The following is an 18994-nucleotide window of genomic DNA, read 5'->3' as shown; positions in this document are numbered from 1 at the left end:
TCTTATGATTTTTTCGTAAACCCAACCTTATAAAAGATATTAACAGTTAAAATTTGATGATTTTTGGGAAAATTTTTTATTTCTTAATAATTTTATAACTCAATGAAAAAAAATTATTACGAATAAGTTTTTGGAGAGGCTAACTTAGAGGTGCTTAGGACCCTATTTTTCAGAGTACCAAACGAAAAAAAAAATTTATTTTTTTTGATCCACCCTAATATGCACTGATTTTTGACGATGAATATCTCGTAAACGCTTAACTTTATTGAAAAATTACTTTAGACCATTTTTATAGAGCAGTAAATTTCCTACAAAACTATGAGTTTCATCATTCATAATAATTTTTTTTCATTGAGTTATAAAATTAATAAGAAATAAAGAATTTTTACAAAAATAGTCAAATTTCAACCGTTAATATCTTTTAAACGGTTGGGTTTACGAAAAAATCATAAGAGACCATATTTTAGAGCATTCAATTTCCTACAAAACCTAATTAACAAGATATTTTTTCAAGTAGTTGGAAGCGAGATATAAATTTTTCTATCTGATAATAAGAAAAAATACAAAACCGTTAGGCGGAGGACCTTCCCGTTACAATTAAAATCTCATATTTGGAGAGGCTTTCTTAGAGGTGTCTAGGAACCTATTTTTGCGAGTACCAATTGAAAAAAAAAAAAAAAATTTTTTGAATCACCCTAATGTAGGTGTTAGTGTATTTTATTTTTTAGCAGGCTTAGAGAAAATACTTTTTTATAGGTAACTGAAATAGCGTGAAGTTGAAATGCGAAAATATTTTTCACGAGTTGCGAATTACGCAGTGTAAAATAAAAAATTCTGTAAATTTTGGGTAGCGTGCAAATTCATTTTTGTATTATTATTTGTATTCCACCTTTTTTTAATTTTAATTATTTTGTATCGTTTGCTGAATATTCTTTAAATTTATATTATATATTAAGTTTGACATGTGATAAAACGGCGCTAAAATGTGGTGATCAAAAATAGTCAATATCTTTAAAAATATTTACATATTTTTTGTTTTCTTTTAAAAACCACTTGTCGTAATAGAGATGATGTAACTAAAAACATTTAAAACCGCATTGTGTGGTTTCAGTTGAGAGAGAGTCTGGCCAAAGTTATATCAATGACGCTTAAGGATAATCAATTTTACGCAATTTAATTAAAAACTGTAGATCACATTAAAATAGTTGTAAATATATAATTTTAATCCTTAAACGTTTTAAGTACGGTTTAAAAAACAACATATAAATATGTACTTAATACCAACAAAACAAAAAAAATAAGGAAGAACTAAGTTCGGGTATAACCGAACATTTCATTCTCTTGCAGCTTGCAAGTATTATAGCCAGTGAAGTATCTTCAGGTAAATAAGGCTTGTTAAATATAAGGGATCTATGTTTCCCCCGATTTTAATAATTCTAAGCGTTATGACGCACAGTGGCACCGCTCCATACATTTCTTGGAAAAAAATAGAAGGAGTGGTCGTACAACAATGAAACTTTACAGAAACACTTCTCTGGACAAAATTAAGAAATTTTGGAAAAATCTTGGAAAACCGCCCACTGCCACACCCACCTCCCATATAACTGCAATTGCCAAAACTTTTATTTTTGGACCTAGGGACTTGAAATTCGGGACACTTCTTAATAGAGTTCTCCTGATGAAAAAAAAAATAAACTTAAACGCAAAGTGACGTTATTTATACCTTTACCTTGATAAAAATCCAATATAATATGCAATGTTTTAATTGAATATCGTCACCTGAAATGCAAAATAACGTATCATCAAAAAATTCGAAATTGAGTGTCTTATTGATTACGCTTCACTACATCAAATTATATACGTAATATTAAATATGTTCAACATTTTCTGGTTCTGCGGTCATATATAAACCAGTTTTAACCAATATTAATATTTTGTTTCACTCATGTTCCATTTTATTCCGTGTTTCATTCATGCCACTGTAAATTTCTGAAAATGTTGTTACGTTAATTTGCATTTCAGGTGACGATATGTAACAGGGAAAAAATTGTGTTAGTTTTTATTTGTAATATTATGCAAGCACCATATCTTTAACAATGGGATCTAGTTCTAAAGAAATTTTGTTCGAATGACGCCTTAAGCTACTTATGTAAGGATTCGAAGTTATGAGAAGTCTGTTGAAGACATTAGTATTTGTGGAAATTCGATCACACTTTCTCGAAAACATCAATCGATACTTCCTGTAGTCTTTGTTTCTGGCTTCCTCTGAAAGCATTCCTATTGGTAATACGGCAGCATCCATTATATCCTTACCATGCACAGTAACAGGCATATAAAACCAACTATAATTTTGTACGAACAGTTTCGCAGTGTCCGACGTATATAATTTAAATTTGTCACTATCAATTTTTTCGCCACATGTAATTATTTGAAGAATTATTCTGAATAGATTGATAAGTTCTTCATCGACGCCAGTAATATCCGCAACCATTTGTGGGTTTAAAAAAAAAGCCTTGACGTGTTCCCGTCGTTAGAAGTTCCTGTACCTTGTTGAACAAAATCAACTCGCAACCGCATTTTATCTTTAAAGGCCGCATGTATTTTTAATTTATTTTGTATTTTAATCTCTTTGTTTTGGAAGGTTGCAGCCCATTTCTGAAATGGTAAATTATAAGCTATATGGAGAATTCATTCCATAAACTTGTTTCTAGCATGTAAGGATGAAATCCCAATTCACATGCCTCAGGTTTAATTGTTTTCATGGAAACTAACTCTAAGTTGTTCATTTCAGTAGGTTTCGCTCCACAAATGTAGCATACTGCTGCTGCAGTAGTATGTGTCACTATCTGAGCGGTTTTACCATCCAGCATTGTAAAAAGGAGCTTGTGTAATACATTAATTTCCTTGCCCTTTATATGAGAGCCTGAAAGTATACTACATTTTTTGTCTTATTGACCATTTGTATGAAATATTGGATGTGACTTTTGAAATTAAAATCGATGTTACTAAAAGGGACGGTAAATGGCGGTTGTTTCTTTTTTTTTAATTGAAAGTACAGACTCGGAACTTTCATTTTTTTATAGTAAGAGGGCTAAGCAAGGCAAAGCACATAAAGTTTTTTTCCATCAAAAAATGAAAAGTTGATATTTTTTAGTATAATTTTTGAAAAATTATAAAAATTAGCTTCCTTTGCCAATTTCAATAAATCTTTTTTTTTATAAACAAGTAGGTTCTATATTTACACTAAAAAATAAAAGAAAAGTCATAGCTGTAAACTTACACACAAAAAAAAATTCTTTATTTGTACAATAATTTTAATCTAATTTTATTGAATAACTTTCCGTCGACTTCTGTTAGTTTTTTTAACTATAAAATTTCACTTTTTATAAAAAACCTTGTTGAATATTTCTTATCCAAATATTTCTTTACAAACCAAAAACATTAAAGTTTTGAAATTGGAAAGTGGAAAAATCCTATTTTTTCCGCCGAAATGCCACTGTGTGACGCACCGTTGCAACGCGTTGTAAGAAAAATAAAAATATCTCAATTTCGTTCAGATAACTCACACAAGGGTTGATGTATGCATTATACAGTCAGCCAGATGTCCGAAAATCTTAATTACATATTTCATACATTGACCGATATTTTCGGTCAAATGTCAACTCTAAACATTGTGTTTTCATATTTAGTATCTAAGGGCTTGAACAGTTTTGATCCGATTTTAACAGTTTTTGGTCATAAGTTGACATACTTCAAAGCCATTATTCATGGAAAGTTTTATCCTGTTATATTTATTGCTTTTAGATTTCTACGCAGTAAAGTAAAAGAAGTACATAAAATTTAGAATTGAATTATATGGGAAGTAGACGTGGCTGTCCGATTGCACTAATTTTTATACTGTACACATCCAACAAAAATTAAATTCGGCGATTCACAACGAGCAGTGTTTACCACTTTCGGGTTTTATTGTGTTTTTTCCATAGCTTCTTTTGTATTATTCTACATGCAAATTTGAAAATTTATCAAAACTCGTATGAAGATAGGCTGGGTTTTTCGTTAACTACTCCAGACAACATGGGCAGCAAATCGAAAACCACTGGCAGTGCAACTGCAACCTCAACTTCAACTTTAACTCACCCAAAACTTTCACCTCCACCGTCCGTTCCGCCGTGTAGTTGGGTTTGTTGCGAGCAATGTAAGTCTAGGTTGCCTGATCGGCGGTACGTTGCACATTCTCGATGAGTAGGGAGCCGTTTTGAACACATTCTTCATTGGCATTCTGACGCCATCTGCAATGGAAATGTGCACGTACATGTGTGAGTGAGTGGCGTAATGAAAATAAAACAATTTCGTGCATTTTTTGATTTTATAGAAGTATTAGGGTAGTTTGTTTCATGAAAACTTTGTTATAATTGTCAAGTGGCATAAATCATAACAGTTAAACTAGGTTTATAAAATATTGCGAGTCAATTGGTTTATGAGGAGTGGAACACCTCAAAAGGTTCTAGTTCGAAAATATCTGATAATTTCCGAAGGATAATATGGCTACTTTCCCTCCTTAAAGTTTTAGAGCGTGGTTTTTTAGAGATGTAATTTTCAAGAAGAAATAAAGCACATATAATTTAATATCTGAATCTCTTAATTTAGCTTTTGAAACATTTCATAACGATGTAGTTTTTATATTATTTTAATTTATTACACCAGTTTACAGTCATTTTGTGACTTCTTTTTGCAAAGGATAAGAGGATTGGAAGAGTGATCTGAGCGATCAAAATATTTGCGGTATAATTCATTCGTTGTAAGTTTGATCACATTTAACGCAGAAAAAGTAGAGCATCTTTGTTAGAGATCGCAATTATAAGATATCAACATTGTAGTATAATTTAATATTTTTGCGAAATATTTATTTTTACCATAAAGATATAGGTTTGGCACTAAGTTTTAGAAATGATTTCGGGCAAGTGGCCACAGTGGTTGGCTAAGATGCCAAATTTTTGACCACGGCTTCATAGATTTCTCAGTTGACGGTAATATTATGGTGGGATTCATTTTTGAAGAAATTTGGAACAATAATTCTATATACTTATAAGAACAATCGACCCATTCAACCCTTCCGACAGATGGCATAACACCAGTGCAACTGCAGTGGGCTGTCGAAATTTCAAAAAATTGATGTGCGAATGATATTAGATTGGTAGACAGGTTAGGGTTACCTTCATGCCAAAAGCCGGCAAAAGAGTCTATATCCTGGCCAAGGAAATCAGACTCATCAATGTATCCTTTATAGAAAATGTTAGAAAGACTAATTGATCAACCTTTAAGAGGTAGTATACCAAGAAACGGCCTTCCAAGAGTACTTCATGCATATGTATTGCAAATGCAGTTTGCAGTGAAAATCTTCCTCGATAATAGCTTAACTTAGCCAGAGCTTATCTTCTCATTTTTAAATTTCAATGCGAAAAACGGTGGGGAATAGTACAATGCGTTGAATGTGAGTAGAGGCGCCTCACATTTCATATTATTGCTATCAATAATATTCAGGAAAAATTTAAGCCGGTTGCCGAGTGATAATCTGTGCAGATGTTGAAGCTCTCATAGTTGAGAGAAATTTCTTGGCAAAATCAAAGGTACCTTAACATCTTCAGCAATTGGACTGTTAAAAAGGGTCTCTAATAAATATAAGCGAGATCTGGTTTTATCCACCAGGGAGGAAAAACTTTCCGGAGGTGTATATACCATCGGTGGAAGGAACATATTTTTGGCATCCGGACGCACATCTGAATAAATTGCACTACCTTAAATGAAACGAGATTACTTAGTGAACAATCCAATAGCAAGACCGAATTATTCCCTAGGAAATCAGAATGGCAGGAATGTGTCTCCGGACTGTTAACATAGTTAGTTACCTAAGTCTAAAAGGCAGGAGCGTTAGATCTACTGTTCCGCAGCGTAGTTTCTTTTAGATTTTTAACTATTTACACCCTTTATAGGGTATTAGCTTTGACTTAGCTGACCGTGTAGTGTAGTATCAGGTTACTGTGTGATTTGACTGGTTTGGATGAAACTACAACACTGATGAACTTGTATCACTACTCGAATGTTACATACTCGTATTGCCAGATCAATACCAAAACGCCGCGTATCTTATATGTTTAGACATACGAAATTGGAACTGAAGCAGTTTAGCAGGGATGACACAAGTTCAAGGCACTTTGCCGATAGCTGATATCCAACTAAATGAGTTTTTAATCTGGATTTACAAATGACTTCACTTAGCAGTCGGTCTCTTACCATCTTAAGAGATAAGCTAGCGAACCTAGCCTAACCTATAGGAACCAGTAGACAGCACTGTAAAAGCAAATATCCGCGGAAATAGAACAACCAAGCTCTGGTTAACTTGAGTTTATTAACAAATTGAAATACTACTACTGCTGATTTTCGATGTATACTCGAGTGAATATTTGTTTTAATTGTATTTAAGAATCACCCCAATGTGAGCAGATGCATTCCAACTAAACATGCAAAGCCCCAAAAGCATCACTTACCACATGCTGCATGCCACATTCGTACTCTATACAATATGCAATAAACTCGTTGAGCGGAAATGCTCGCAGAAGGAGAATTTCGTTCGCAAGGTATTCTTCACATTGAAACCGACCGACGGTACAAACGCAGAGCTGTCAGCAAAGTTCAAATGAATGTTAAGTGAATATTTGTATGTGCGCAAGTAAATTAATATGTGTGAACATTTGTATGCACGCTTACCTTTCTCTGTGATGATGCTGTCGATTGGATATCCTGCCACAGGGCATTTGAGAAAAGAGGACTTTTCCGCCACAGTAGATAGCTTCGGCATCATGCGCACATATGGCACACCTGTGAGTGAGAAAAATAATATATATTTGAATAACCTTAAAGGTGTGTAAAGAAGTTAATCAAACAAATAAAAAATATGAATTTCAGCAAAAAGCGCGATGTTCATTTCCACAAATTGTTCAAGTATTTTAGGGCATCCTGTCAATCAGTCCTGGAGTGTTCTACGTGTATTATTAATATTTCTATGTATGCATATTTATATTAGCTCCACTCACCGTAGATGTTTAAGCGTGCCAAATGCGATGCTTCACTTGTCCGCGTTATTGCCTTGCACTCGTATTCGGCGCCATCTTCTGACTTTACTGCAGATATGTTGCAGTGGCTTATAACATCATCAAACATTGTAACATAATAGGGGAACTGTGGGACGGCATTTCGAACTCCTTACCTACAGCTGCAACCGAAACCATTGGTTTTCGGAAAGTGCAAAAGAACAGCTGGTACGACGAGGAGTGCCGTGTCGCAGTGGAGAGAAAACAGGCTGCCTACCTCGCAACGTTATGATCGACCACAACACGTGCGGGATGGGATAGATACCGAGAGTTGAAGAGGGATGCGCCAGAAGAAGGCGAATCCGATTCCCCAATCGATGACGATGGAGCAGAAGTTCCACTACCCGACCATGAAGAAGTTCGAATAGCAATTGCCCGCCTGAAAAACAACAAAGCGACAGGGGCCGATGGATTGCCGGCCGAGCTATTCAAACACGGCGGCGAAGAACTGATAAGGAGCATGCATCAGCTTCTTTGTAAAATATAGTCGGATGAAAGCATGCCCAACGATTGGAATTTAAGTGTGCTATGCCCAATCCATAAAAAAGGAGACCCCACAATCTGCGCCAACTATCGTGGGATAAGCCTCCTCAACATCGCATATAAGGTTCTATCGAGCGTATTGTGTGAAAGATTAAAGCCCACCGTCAACAAACTGATTGGACCTTATCAGTGTGGCTTCAGACCTGGCAAATCAATAACCGACCAGATATTCACCATGCGCCAAATCTTGGAAAAGACCCATCAAAGGAGAATCGACACTCACCGCCTAAAGGAGCTGCCTTTATGCCGCGGTGTCTGAATTTGGTATCCCCGCAAAACTAATACGGCTGTGTAAACTGACGTTGAGCAACACGAAAAGCTCCGTCAGGATCAGGAAGGACCTCTCCGAGCCGTTCTATACCAAACGAGGTTTCAGACAAGGCGACTCCCTATCGTGCGACTTCTTCAGTTTGCTGCTGTAGAAAATTATTAGAGCTGCAGAACTTAATCGAGCAGGTACAATCTTTTATATGTAAGAGTGTACAGCTGCTGGCGTATGCCGATGATATTGATATTGTTTGGGAATATCTATAGGGTTTGTCCAGAAAGTAATAGGACTGATTTTCTTCGGCCGCGCCTGTTCTTCGGAGCGTATTGCAGTTTGGTAGAAACACCCCCAGCAACAAAATTAACATTTACGAGTTTTTTCTCAACTTTTGTCAGTGATCCGTTTGCGAGAACATTTCTCTATTCGGATCTGCCTTGATTTTATACATGGAAGGCATCGTCGAAGAAATGGTTACGCAGAAAGCAAGACCAACAAGTAGATGGACATCCAGGTGTGTTCTCAACTAATGCCTTCGGACGAATTGACACAATCTACCCGAAAAACGACCATCGTTTCTACGTTTGGTTGCTATTGATTAATGAACGCGGTTCAACTTCATTTGAGTCATTGCGTACTGTGAATGGTACGGTGTGTGCAACTTTTTGAGAAGTAAGCTAGCAATTACAAATGCTGGAACACGCTAATCACTGGATCTGTCGATATTATGTTCCGCAATCTGTGCTTTCGAATACAAGGGGCAGAATGCTTGATTCTAATAATTCCTTTAATTTCTAACGATTTTCCATTTCAGTTCAAACGTATTCCGTTTCCAGTGGAAATTGCATTTGAGATGACAATCAACAGGAAACAAGGATAATTGCATAGTGTGTAGCATAAATTTGGAAATGCTCTGTTTTTCACACGGTCAGATGTACGTGGCGTACTCACGAGGTGCGTTACATTGTAAAAAATGCAACGTTAAATTTAACTTTCTTTTAATTTCAAAATACATAATTTCAAGTAGGACAACGGCTGCGTGGCCAGCTAGTTATGAAATAAAATCAAGTAAATGCCATAATTAGCATTACACTCACCTCCTAGTCGCAATTTCGCTGTGGCTTGGGCCGACTCCACATCATTTTCACAATACCCTGATACATCTCTGTGCACTGTGGAGAGTAGACGGACGCATGCGCCGGAAAGCAGTGGCTGACTGAGCCAAATAACACACTGTTTTGGGAAGCCCGAAATGCAGCAAATCTAATGAAAACAACACATATCTACGGTTAGAGCTACACAATGACGCCCATCATTACGCTAATTGTGCGAAATTTAATTAAGTTTTTTGTGTGCTTCAATAAATTTCGCGAATTTAAGTGCGAAATTTAAGTGAGTTTTTTGTTTATTTAAAATAAATTTCGTGAATATTCAATTCAATTTTCGCCTTCTGGCTATGGAACTCACCAAGTTTGCGGTTTTGACAAGATTCAATGTTTGCATGGTGGGTTGGATGCTGGCAGTAAGCGGTGATATAACAGCTATTTTTACTTCCAAAGTTTCGCTGCCTTCCGAGTTGGTGGCAGTGCAGAAGAACTCCGCTGTCGGACCGATCGACTGCGAATATAATTAGCGTGCCTTCCTTGATTTTTGCACGACCGTTGCAAGCAAATTCTCAATGGACTCCTCGTTGTTTGGTCGTTTCGTATGTCAGCTGTAAGTAATTTGCAGTATGTTGAAATATGTGGACTATTTATTATATTTAGCAAATGTAGAGGCTATGGAAAACTTATACTTTTCTTCCCTAAACTCTTGGTTTGATTTCTTGAGAATATTTATTTGGCAGCGAAGTTTTGTATTCGTGAAGAACTTCGCAAGTTATTTAAAATTCTGGATAATTACTTGGCTTAATGAGCCGTTAAGTGGGTAGGTAATCTGCAATTTTTGTAACCCCAAATTAGTTATAAAGCCTCCGGACACATTTTGAAATCATATAGTACTGCTATAAACAAAATATAGTAAGGTTTTGTTTGAAACTTTAGAAATCTTAATTGCTTCCTCAAAATCTATGTCGTCCTATTGAAAGTAAGCCCAATAAGCACCAATTGACTTGTGCTAACGTTTTTTTAATGCTCGAAACATTTGTCAAAGGTCAGTTTCCGAAAAGCCTTTAATGCGCGTGGCGATTTACGTTTACTATCTTCAATTGACACAAAAGGGTTTTCCGGAGTGGCCGTTTGAGTTTTCTGAATAACCACAATTCAAAAGAATCAATGCAGTATGCATTATCGACGGTGCATTATTGTAGTGCGAAAATCAGAAGATGTCGGCCCATAATTCCGACCTATTTTTGCGAATACCTTCGCGCAAACGACGCATAACCCTAAAATAGTTTTCCTTGTTGACAGTTTGCTCACTGATCTTTCCGATATTCCAACAATGCCAGTTAGTTTCTAATATTGGGTTGTCAAAAAAGTCTTGCGGTATTTTTATTGAATCAAGCTTCTTCAAATGGTTTATAACGGTTTGATGACTACTATGCCGGTCTCTTTCGACCAATTCAGCGATTTTATCGCAATTTTCGATGACAGGCCTTCCGGGGCGTGGCGCATCTTCGACCACCTCTACACCAGAACGAAAACGTTGAAACCATCTTTGTGCAGTGGAAATGGAAACTGTATCGGGTCCACAAACTCCACAAGTTTTATTGGCGGCTTGAGATGCATTTTTGCCTTTATCGTAGTAGTACTGTAAAATATGCCGTATTTTCTCTTTATTTTGCTCCATGTTTGCGACGCCGTAACTCACGAACGACTTAAAAGAAACGAAAATCAATCAAACGCATGTAAGCGCGTGAAATGAGTTTCCAAAAAGGTATAGCATGACCCGATGCGATGAATAAAGCTAGAACTACGCGCTTTCAGCGCCAACCCAATATATATAGAACGTTAGGAAGCTTTTTTTTGTTAATATTGCGCAAACCTACTAAAAATGGTTTCCGTTAACTCGCATAGGCCTAATAAACATAAATATTTTCGAACTTTTGGTTGACTTTATACCGCCTATATCAATGAATAGTTTTTTTTTTATCTAATAACAGTTAATTCTTGTGCCTAAATTGAATCAAATTGAATAAATACGTCGCCTAGCTCCCATGTACCTAATATAAGAATTTTGAAATCCGTTCGACTTTTTTGTGACTCTTCTTAATAAAACGCTGAGAAATATGCGTTTATTGGCCAATTTGTAGGTTATTTGAATGAAATTTTGAGATATATTGTTCTGGTAATGCTTTGTTCTAATGCCAAAATTGGACAATTTTACCTTATATAACCAATATATGAATTTCAAACATTTGAGTTGCTTTATACCGTACGTATCGGATGACGCAGTTTCAAGGTTTCGATTGAAGATTTTCTGAAGGATTTCTATCTTGTACTATGTCTGCGATAACAGGAAACGAGATGGTTGTGCCCATATCTCTCGGAAGTAAATGGGTTTGGTTTCGTTTGAGAAAGAAAAACTTAATCTTAGTTCCACAGGACGAGATCTCATTTACAAAACAATTATTTTAGATTGGGCGCCTGCCTATTACGATACATAAGCAGGTATGAAGTGAGAAAATTCCGTGTTGTTGCTAATGCCACTGTTTGTGGTGGTCGCTATTGTAGGCGTATAGTATGTTGTTGCCGGTATATTGCTTGCCGAGGCATATTAAAATACTGAATGTCAATGTACTCGAGCGTATCAACTGTAATATGTTCCTATATGCGACTGCGTATGTAGACAAGGCAAAAACTGTCTCAACACATATTTATCACAAATAATAAATGCAGCACACAAAAAGGCGCGTACGTCTAACAGCCACAATGTGAAGTAGCGCTCATTTTTCCCAGACCAATAGGGTCGCTTGAGTATTTCTACTGTCGGTTGAGTTTCTTGCCGGTTCTATGAAACACAAACTCACTCGCCTATGACCGCACTACATCTCACAATTTCTAGACATTTTTGTTTATTTTTTGCTTCGCTCTGGTCGCTTTTTCTTCTTTTTTTTATGTCATTCTGGTTTTTAGGGTTTCTGCTCCTTAATTTTCTGCTTTTTACATTTTCCCTTTGTGTTTCGCTTGGCACAGTTGGCTTCCACGGTTCCAGCGTGCAACGGGACAGTTGCAGCAGTCATGTGTGTTAAATTATTTCCCTGCTTGGTCCTAACATGGTTGCCCTTACTCTTCGCCAACTACTGTAGTTGCTGGTCGGTTGGGCTTTGTCTTAGTTTGCCGACAAACGACAAACTTTTACGCAAATATGCACAACATTACATTGCAAACATTTCGTCACATACATACATGTGGTAAGTGAGCGGAGGTGGCGGTATTTGAGTCCGTAGTGCTTATGAGGGCACCCCCATATTTTCTGCTTCCAAGTATATCTTAAACTCTTAACTCTCCCCATTCGTTTAAATTTTGTCAATTTTAATTATCCGCCGTTATTTCATTAGTTTAAAGTGCTTTTCGTGTCAAAATTTTAAAATCTTACGACGACCCCACGATAACATGGATAACGAAAGTGATCAGAAATCTTCCAAACCTGTGGGAAGAAGCAAAACTGAAGGTGGGTTCCCAAGCCAATGTAACCATTCCTCGAGTGGTGTACCCGGAACATGCTCTGCCGTTGCTGCAACGACAGACTTCGGTCGTGCCAACTAGCGACTGGAACGACGATGAAGGCCAAAGCTACATCCTCCAGATTAATAAGGCTGCAGAGGATATTCCGTCCCTACTCTATTGTTTTAATAAAGGAGTCTAGTAGTAACTAACAAGGACGCAGACGCAAAGTACGGGAGTGCTTCAACTGGGCCAAGTTAGAAGAAAGCGATGACAATTGAAAGGAATATAAAGATTTTCTAAAGGACTACAAGAAGTTGGTGCGCAAGACAAAGCGAGACTTCTGAAAACACTTTTGCTATGGATTTGAAAAGACCCAGGAGTTGTTGAGACTTAGGAAACTATTATCCGAAAGTCCCACCTTGACCAGTCTAATTCGCAAAGGTAGCGGAGAGTAGACGGACAACATCCAGGACTCGTTAGAAGACCTAGTCAGTGTACACTTTCCAGACTATAAGGATGCGGTTAGTCCTAATTACGCAGAGAGTAGTGCAGTAAACGTTCCCGAACACATCTTTATGGAGAACAAAATAGAATGGGCTATCCGACTGCACTGCATACAGTAGTACTTAATATCGAAAGGAATACTGAATATAGAAGAAACGCTCTTGGAGTAATTCTGGAGCGTTCAACAACGTCTTTACGGAATTTATTCTAATAGTACATATCTAGTAAATAGGTTTTGATCCTGCTATACAACGCTGGATCAGAAGCCTTTTGACCTTTAGATGAATAAAACGACGCTAAAATGACCAAGGAAGTCTGTAGAGATACCCTCAAAGATGAATTCGTAAGGAACTGGGAAAGCAAAGCCCCTAAGATAGTTAAATATGCGGAGGACATTGCCATCTTAATAAAGGGTAGGTATCTACAGACTATTAGCAGTATTATGAAGAACACTCTCAATAGCAAAATCGACGTGACGAATACTATCTGCAGGATAATTTACATATAGAACCTTCCGTCATATAGAACCTTCGATCATACATAGCTCGGTGGTAAATTTCTATTGGCATTCGATAGAAGAGACTGTAGGAAAATAATTGGAATACTAACTGGTCATTGTTTGGTGGCAGTACACGGTCGTAGACGGTGTCCCGTCTTTGCCATTACTTGTTATGCCCATTAGCTATAATTGGTGGATGAATGTGTGATTGAAACCTTGTGAAAGGCTAGATTAGGGATATCAATACCGATTGACACCGAATATGTAATTAATTTCGGAGGTTTCTGGCATAAATAGTGAAAATGGTTATTCATCATCACTTAAGCATACAAGTAAGAATGTGTTTTTATTTGATTTCAGCTCTGTAGGAATTTATATATTTTCATTCAACAAAATCCAGTTATAGATTATTATCCCTTGTGGCAAATTAAGCGTTGCAGGTAAAATTTAAACAGCAAGCATTAAATGAAAATGCATGTGCAATAATTACCGATAGACTAGCTTCGGGTTCACGTATGCCACTCATGGCCACAACGGGATCGCCCAACGTGCCACCACACTTGTGGCCTTCTCATTCATAAAGGGCGGCACAAGTTCACGCATTTCTGTGGAATATAAAAAGAGAAAGTAAAAGATGGAGAGTGTTAAAATATTAAAACCAAAAAATATTATAACGGCATACCAATAATACACTTGCTTATAGAAACGAGCTACCAACAAAACAAAAATACCTGCAAAGAACTCAATGCAAATGAAATAGGATTTAACGGCAATTACGTATGCATGTGCATTCCACACATTAAATAGTTCTTGTTTATTTGTTTGTTTATTTGCGCTCGTACGCGCTTTTAAGTACTTTTCAAGGGCCTCTAGCGTATACTCATTGCAAGCTTCATGTCTAGGTTGCGTTTGGCTTTTAGCTTCGAAGCTATCGCTAATTAATTTGACGATGTAATTAACACACCGCAACACGCGATTGGTGTAGTATGTGGTCATCATGGTACAGTGTTGATCAAATCATTAGAAACGCATTCGCAGAGGTTTGCGAAGGAAAATTCGTAAAATCTTACTCAGGTGCTTTCAATAATCAGGTTACATTTCCAAATTAAATATTCTTCATTTCTCACCTCCACCAAAAAAACCCTAACCGAAAAGATTCGAAATGTCTCAGTCAAATAGGATTTAAAGAGCCGAAGCCCGTCGAAAGTTACTCGACGTCAAAAAAAATTGGAGCAAGTAACTAAAAAATAATTGCCTGACTATAAAGTTCATAATTGCAAAACCTCAAAAACTTTACCTTCTAATTATGAGTATACCTTCTAACTTCCAATTGAGGGTAGTTTTTTCGTTCTATCATTTCAGCTTAAGCTAACGTAAGGAGAAACTATTGTACTTTTGAAAACTTTAATTGCTCAAAGAAGGATCTCCTGGCTTCTGCAGTTTTCCCTCACTCAACGCTTAAATATACAAATTACATGTTGATCAGATATCCTTTGACAAAATTGAGCCTTAAATTCCGAGAAGAGAAGAGCCTTTAGGATTAGCTATGAAAATATTTTCAAGACAGATCGTTATAATTTTTGGATTGACTACAGAAAATAATATAAAAAAGAAAAGAAAGAAATGCTGAATCAGCTGCAATAATTCTCTAAGCTATTATTTAATTTTCGACACACTTCACCTTTTTGACTGCATTGACAATAGCTTTCCATTGCACGCGGTGTTTAAATTCGGCATCCCGTGCGAAACCATACTGATATGCAAAAGGACGTTCGCCACAATTATCAGCACCGTCAAAATCAGGAATGACCTCTCCGAGCCGTTTTTTGCCAAACGTGATTTTAGACAGGGTGATTCTTCTACATAATAATGGCAAAAGTGATACGTGGCACTAATCTGAACCACAGTGGCACCGTCTAAAAACTATAAGTATAATGCAAATAGGATACGCAGATGATATTGACATAATGACTAGACCTGTCAGCACTAGCCAAAACAAAATGCAAACGAAGTAGGTGTTGTGGAGACCATCGATTCCTTCCTTGAACTACGTCGAAGTTGACAACTATTAGTTTGAAGCGAAGGACGTTGTATATCTTGGAACCAACAAACAATATAATCTAATATTAAGCAGATCATTATCACAATGAACAAAAATAACGCTTTAAAAATATCTTATCATTTCCGTTCAATTACACGTTGCAGAGACATGAAGGAGGATGAACCGAGATGGAAAGATCTTGGAGCATTCGAGAGAACTCTTTTCGGATTTTCTTGGGGCCGCCCGCGTACAACCGCCGTGATCTCGCCAAGGATAGAAGCAACTGGGGAAGTTTGGAGTGCTTGGCCTAGACAGACCTACACCAGTAGTGACAAAGAAGGATGTAAATAATAAGCTCTGAATGAATCCACTAATGTGAAGTTACAAAGTTGTTAGTAACAATAAATAGTAAGTGACCGAAAGTATAGGCGTCGAAGACAAAGCCAAACCTGTAAAGCCTTTTGTAGTAGAGCAAATGGGAAAATATAACACAGTGCAGCTACCCTTAGATATCCCAAGATATCTAACAGATCTCTGTTGGTAACTTGAAACGCACCAAATTAACCTACATAACTCTATTGAATTTGCAATGAAACACTATCGATATTTTGCACAACACTGTACAGAGGTGAAATAATAATTGAAACGATAGTAAAACCAAATGATTATTGGTGAGAAATTGCAGAATATCGACTTACTTCAAACTTTTTTCAATTAATTCGCGATATACTATATTTCATCATGATTGTCATGTCATGAATATGACAAAAAATTTATAATTTTTTTCTTGAGTTACGCGGTTCTTGTCGCAAACACTTAATATGTACATACTTAGAACACGCAAGTAAAATATACATGCTTGGATATCAACAAACTAAATGCCGTAAGGTGAGACCAAGCGTGGATGGCTTGCGATGCTACATGGCCACTATTTGTTGTTGCTGTAATGAACTTACCAGTCAATTGAATTTTGCCCATATTGCTGCTCACAACGCAGTCCTGCGTCAACTTGTGTGGGAGCGGCAGCGATAAACTTTGTGCGCATCGGTGCGAGTGATGTTGTACACCAGAAGTTCGCCGTTCGGTAGCATATGATTTTACCCATCTAAAAATAGAGAGTAACGATTGTGAGAAAATGTGTACAAAGAAGCGATAAAACGAATTGGCAAAAGTCCACTAAACCGTAAGGAAATGTGGTGTGCAAAAATGTATTCATTTGTTTTATTTTACTGCTGCTTTCATTTGTTGATTCGTTGTCAAACTTTTTTCGCTAGATACTTAACTACAACTAAATGCGCTCATCCACGAATGCATTCCTAATAACTCAGGGCACTCAAATGTGACTCGGTATTAAAATAGTTTTGGTCAGTTGCGGCAAATAATAATAATAAAGTTTTCAACAAGGATTGTATGTGGAGCGAGCTAGCTCGATGAAAGATGGACAATGGCCGAGTAAGCCCTTGGTCGGTGCGGGTGTTCCATACTGAAACTCCGAGCTTTCAAAACTCGTAGCGCTGGAGACGGAAGTCTGAAAGTGTAGCGTGGAGGAGGAAACCTGTTGTTGACTGCTGATGGCTGGTTGTGCTTTGGTGATGAATGGCGCTCTTGGTTTGGCGTTTTTCACTGCTCTTTTTTGGTTCACTAAATCTGCAAATGTTTTTTATAGACTAATGAAATGCAAATAGTTGCGTAGATTAAATTTTGACATGGGTTTGTATTCTTTTTTTTTGGAATTTCGAAAGTAGTTGGAATTTTAGAACTTTTGTAACATAATACTGATATTCCTTTTTAGGCATTTCCTAAACAAATATGCTTCAAGCTGATTTTAGAGAAGGTTTTTAGTAACTGCTCTTGACATTCACGTTGTGAGCTTTTTTTCCATAACGATTAATTGGGATTAATTATAATTTTTTGTATATATGACTTCTCTCATAGTGACCTCACTGTACTTTTAATTATTTAAACATATAATTTCTACTCGCCTCCTTCTAGCGAGGGATATATATTGAAATTCGGTTCCTACAGCTATGATATTACCGTTACATATTCCTTAACAAACGACAGAATATTACATTTAATTAACACATTGCTGCCAATAAAAGCTCCTTGATTTTGCACTTCCGGTTCGTAACGTTGATTTACAACTGCAAAAAAGAAGAACATGCAAATGCATTAATTACTCAAATCACAACAACAAGACATACAACTATCTATTAGCACATTACTGAAAAAAAACGTACCGCAACATACATTTGTGTGCATGTATTTCCTAACTAATTCGGGATACATAAATTATTTCTAAAAGCCCGTTAATGGCGAAAGCGGTAATTAAAATAAATATTTACGAAGTACTGTAAAGTTGAGTAATAATTACAAAAATGTTTTATACAGATGGGTGTGATAAACGCTTGACGTGTTGAAATCAGTCTAAAATGAAAAGTAATATTCTCAACGTTCCCATGACAGTCGGGTCTACTGGAACTGACCAGGTTTTTTACCGACTGTCGATTCGGCAACATTACTCAAGCTCATATACATAATACTTTCTGTGGCTTAAAAACAACAATTCAAATTTGCACCTGCATGAGTGAACATTTATCAGAAAAGCGATGTTAAGGAACTCGCATGCATCTCCAAAATTTGTCTTCGGGAACTCATTGAATCATTATACCGTTTTGGTTGTTGTAAATGAATTCAATTCGTCCATTCCTCTGTTAAAGTTTTTGAACTTGAATGACTGTGAAAGCTAACGAAATATCAAGTTACAGCTCAGTTAATTTCTTAGCAGTAAAATCCGAATAAATTGACAAAAGTTCCTTGAAATGTAATTGAACTCGATATTTCACTTCAAACTTTATGAGCACATATTGACATCACTTTTTTGGATTGTTGCAATATTAGTTAGGTGTAAATTTGCAATCGAAAATAAAATGAGTTACAATATAAGCAGTAAAAGAACTTCCCGGTTTTTTGGACAATTTCGTGAAGATATCTTAACAAATGTAATATATTTCCATAGAACGGCTGGACTTTGTATGTAAGCTACATGCTATAGTGGTCCGATATCGACGGTTTAGTCTAATTAACAGTTTCTTAGGGGGAAAAGGACAAGGGCGAAATTTCAGATTGATATCTCAAAAAAGGAATAGGCCACGTCCAGCACGCAGTGAATAAAATATAGCAGTCTTAGTTGAGAGTGTATACGAAGACCGTGGAGAGTCGATTCGGTGCCGTTCGCAGGGAGGAACGACTTGGCACATTTTACGTTGACATCTTAAATTGAAAGACAAAATACAGCCAAATTACGCCCATTTCTGGCTCAATGAAGAAAGCAAAATTGCTACATTTGGGAGAAAGAACAACTTGAAAAGATTCAATAGCTGTCAT

The 18994-nt window shown here is 36.7% G+C and overlaps 1 protein-coding gene across 6 annotated transcripts in view; it reads right to left on the bottom strand.

The window, feature by feature from the left end:
- The window catches only part of LOC125775965 (Down syndrome cell adhesion molecule-like protein Dscam2), a 45479-nt gene that overhangs the window by 13831 nt on the left and 12654 nt on the right, over nucleotides 1-18994 (bottom strand). For 2 of the 6 annotated variants that reach the window (XR_007421443.1, XR_007421446.1), the window contains exons 2-8: nucleotides 16564-17751; nucleotides 14057-14171; nucleotides 9424-9670; nucleotides 9054-9219; nucleotides 6766-6876; nucleotides 6546-6677; nucleotides 4138-4289 (exon numbers count right to left, since the gene is read on the bottom strand). Coding sequence is in view for 1 of the 6 variants with exons in the window: in XM_049446909.1 (XP_049302866.1) it covers nucleotides 4147-4289; nucleotides 6766-6876; nucleotides 9054-9219; nucleotides 9424-9459 (456 nt within the window). In the remaining 5 variants the exon portion in view is untranslated. Of the gene's footprint in view, nucleotides 1-4137; nucleotides 4290-6545; nucleotides 6678-6765; nucleotides 6877-9053; nucleotides 9220-9423; nucleotides 9840-14056; nucleotides 14172-16563; nucleotides 17752-18994 lie in introns of those variants that run through there. The other 4 variants (XR_007421445.1, XR_007421447.1, XR_007421449.1 and 1 more) reach the window with 4 other exon arrangements.

The sequence above is a fragment of the Bactrocera dorsalis genome, chromosome 1, assembly GCF_023373825.1.
Source record: "Bactrocera dorsalis isolate Fly_Bdor chromosome 1, ASM2337382v1, whole genome shotgun sequence".
Taxonomy (NCBI): Eukaryota; Metazoa; Arthropoda; class Insecta; order Diptera; family Tephritidae; genus Bactrocera; species Bactrocera dorsalis.
The sequence above is the reverse complement of the archived record's forward strand: the minus strand, read 5'-3'. Positions and strand labels throughout refer to the sequence as shown.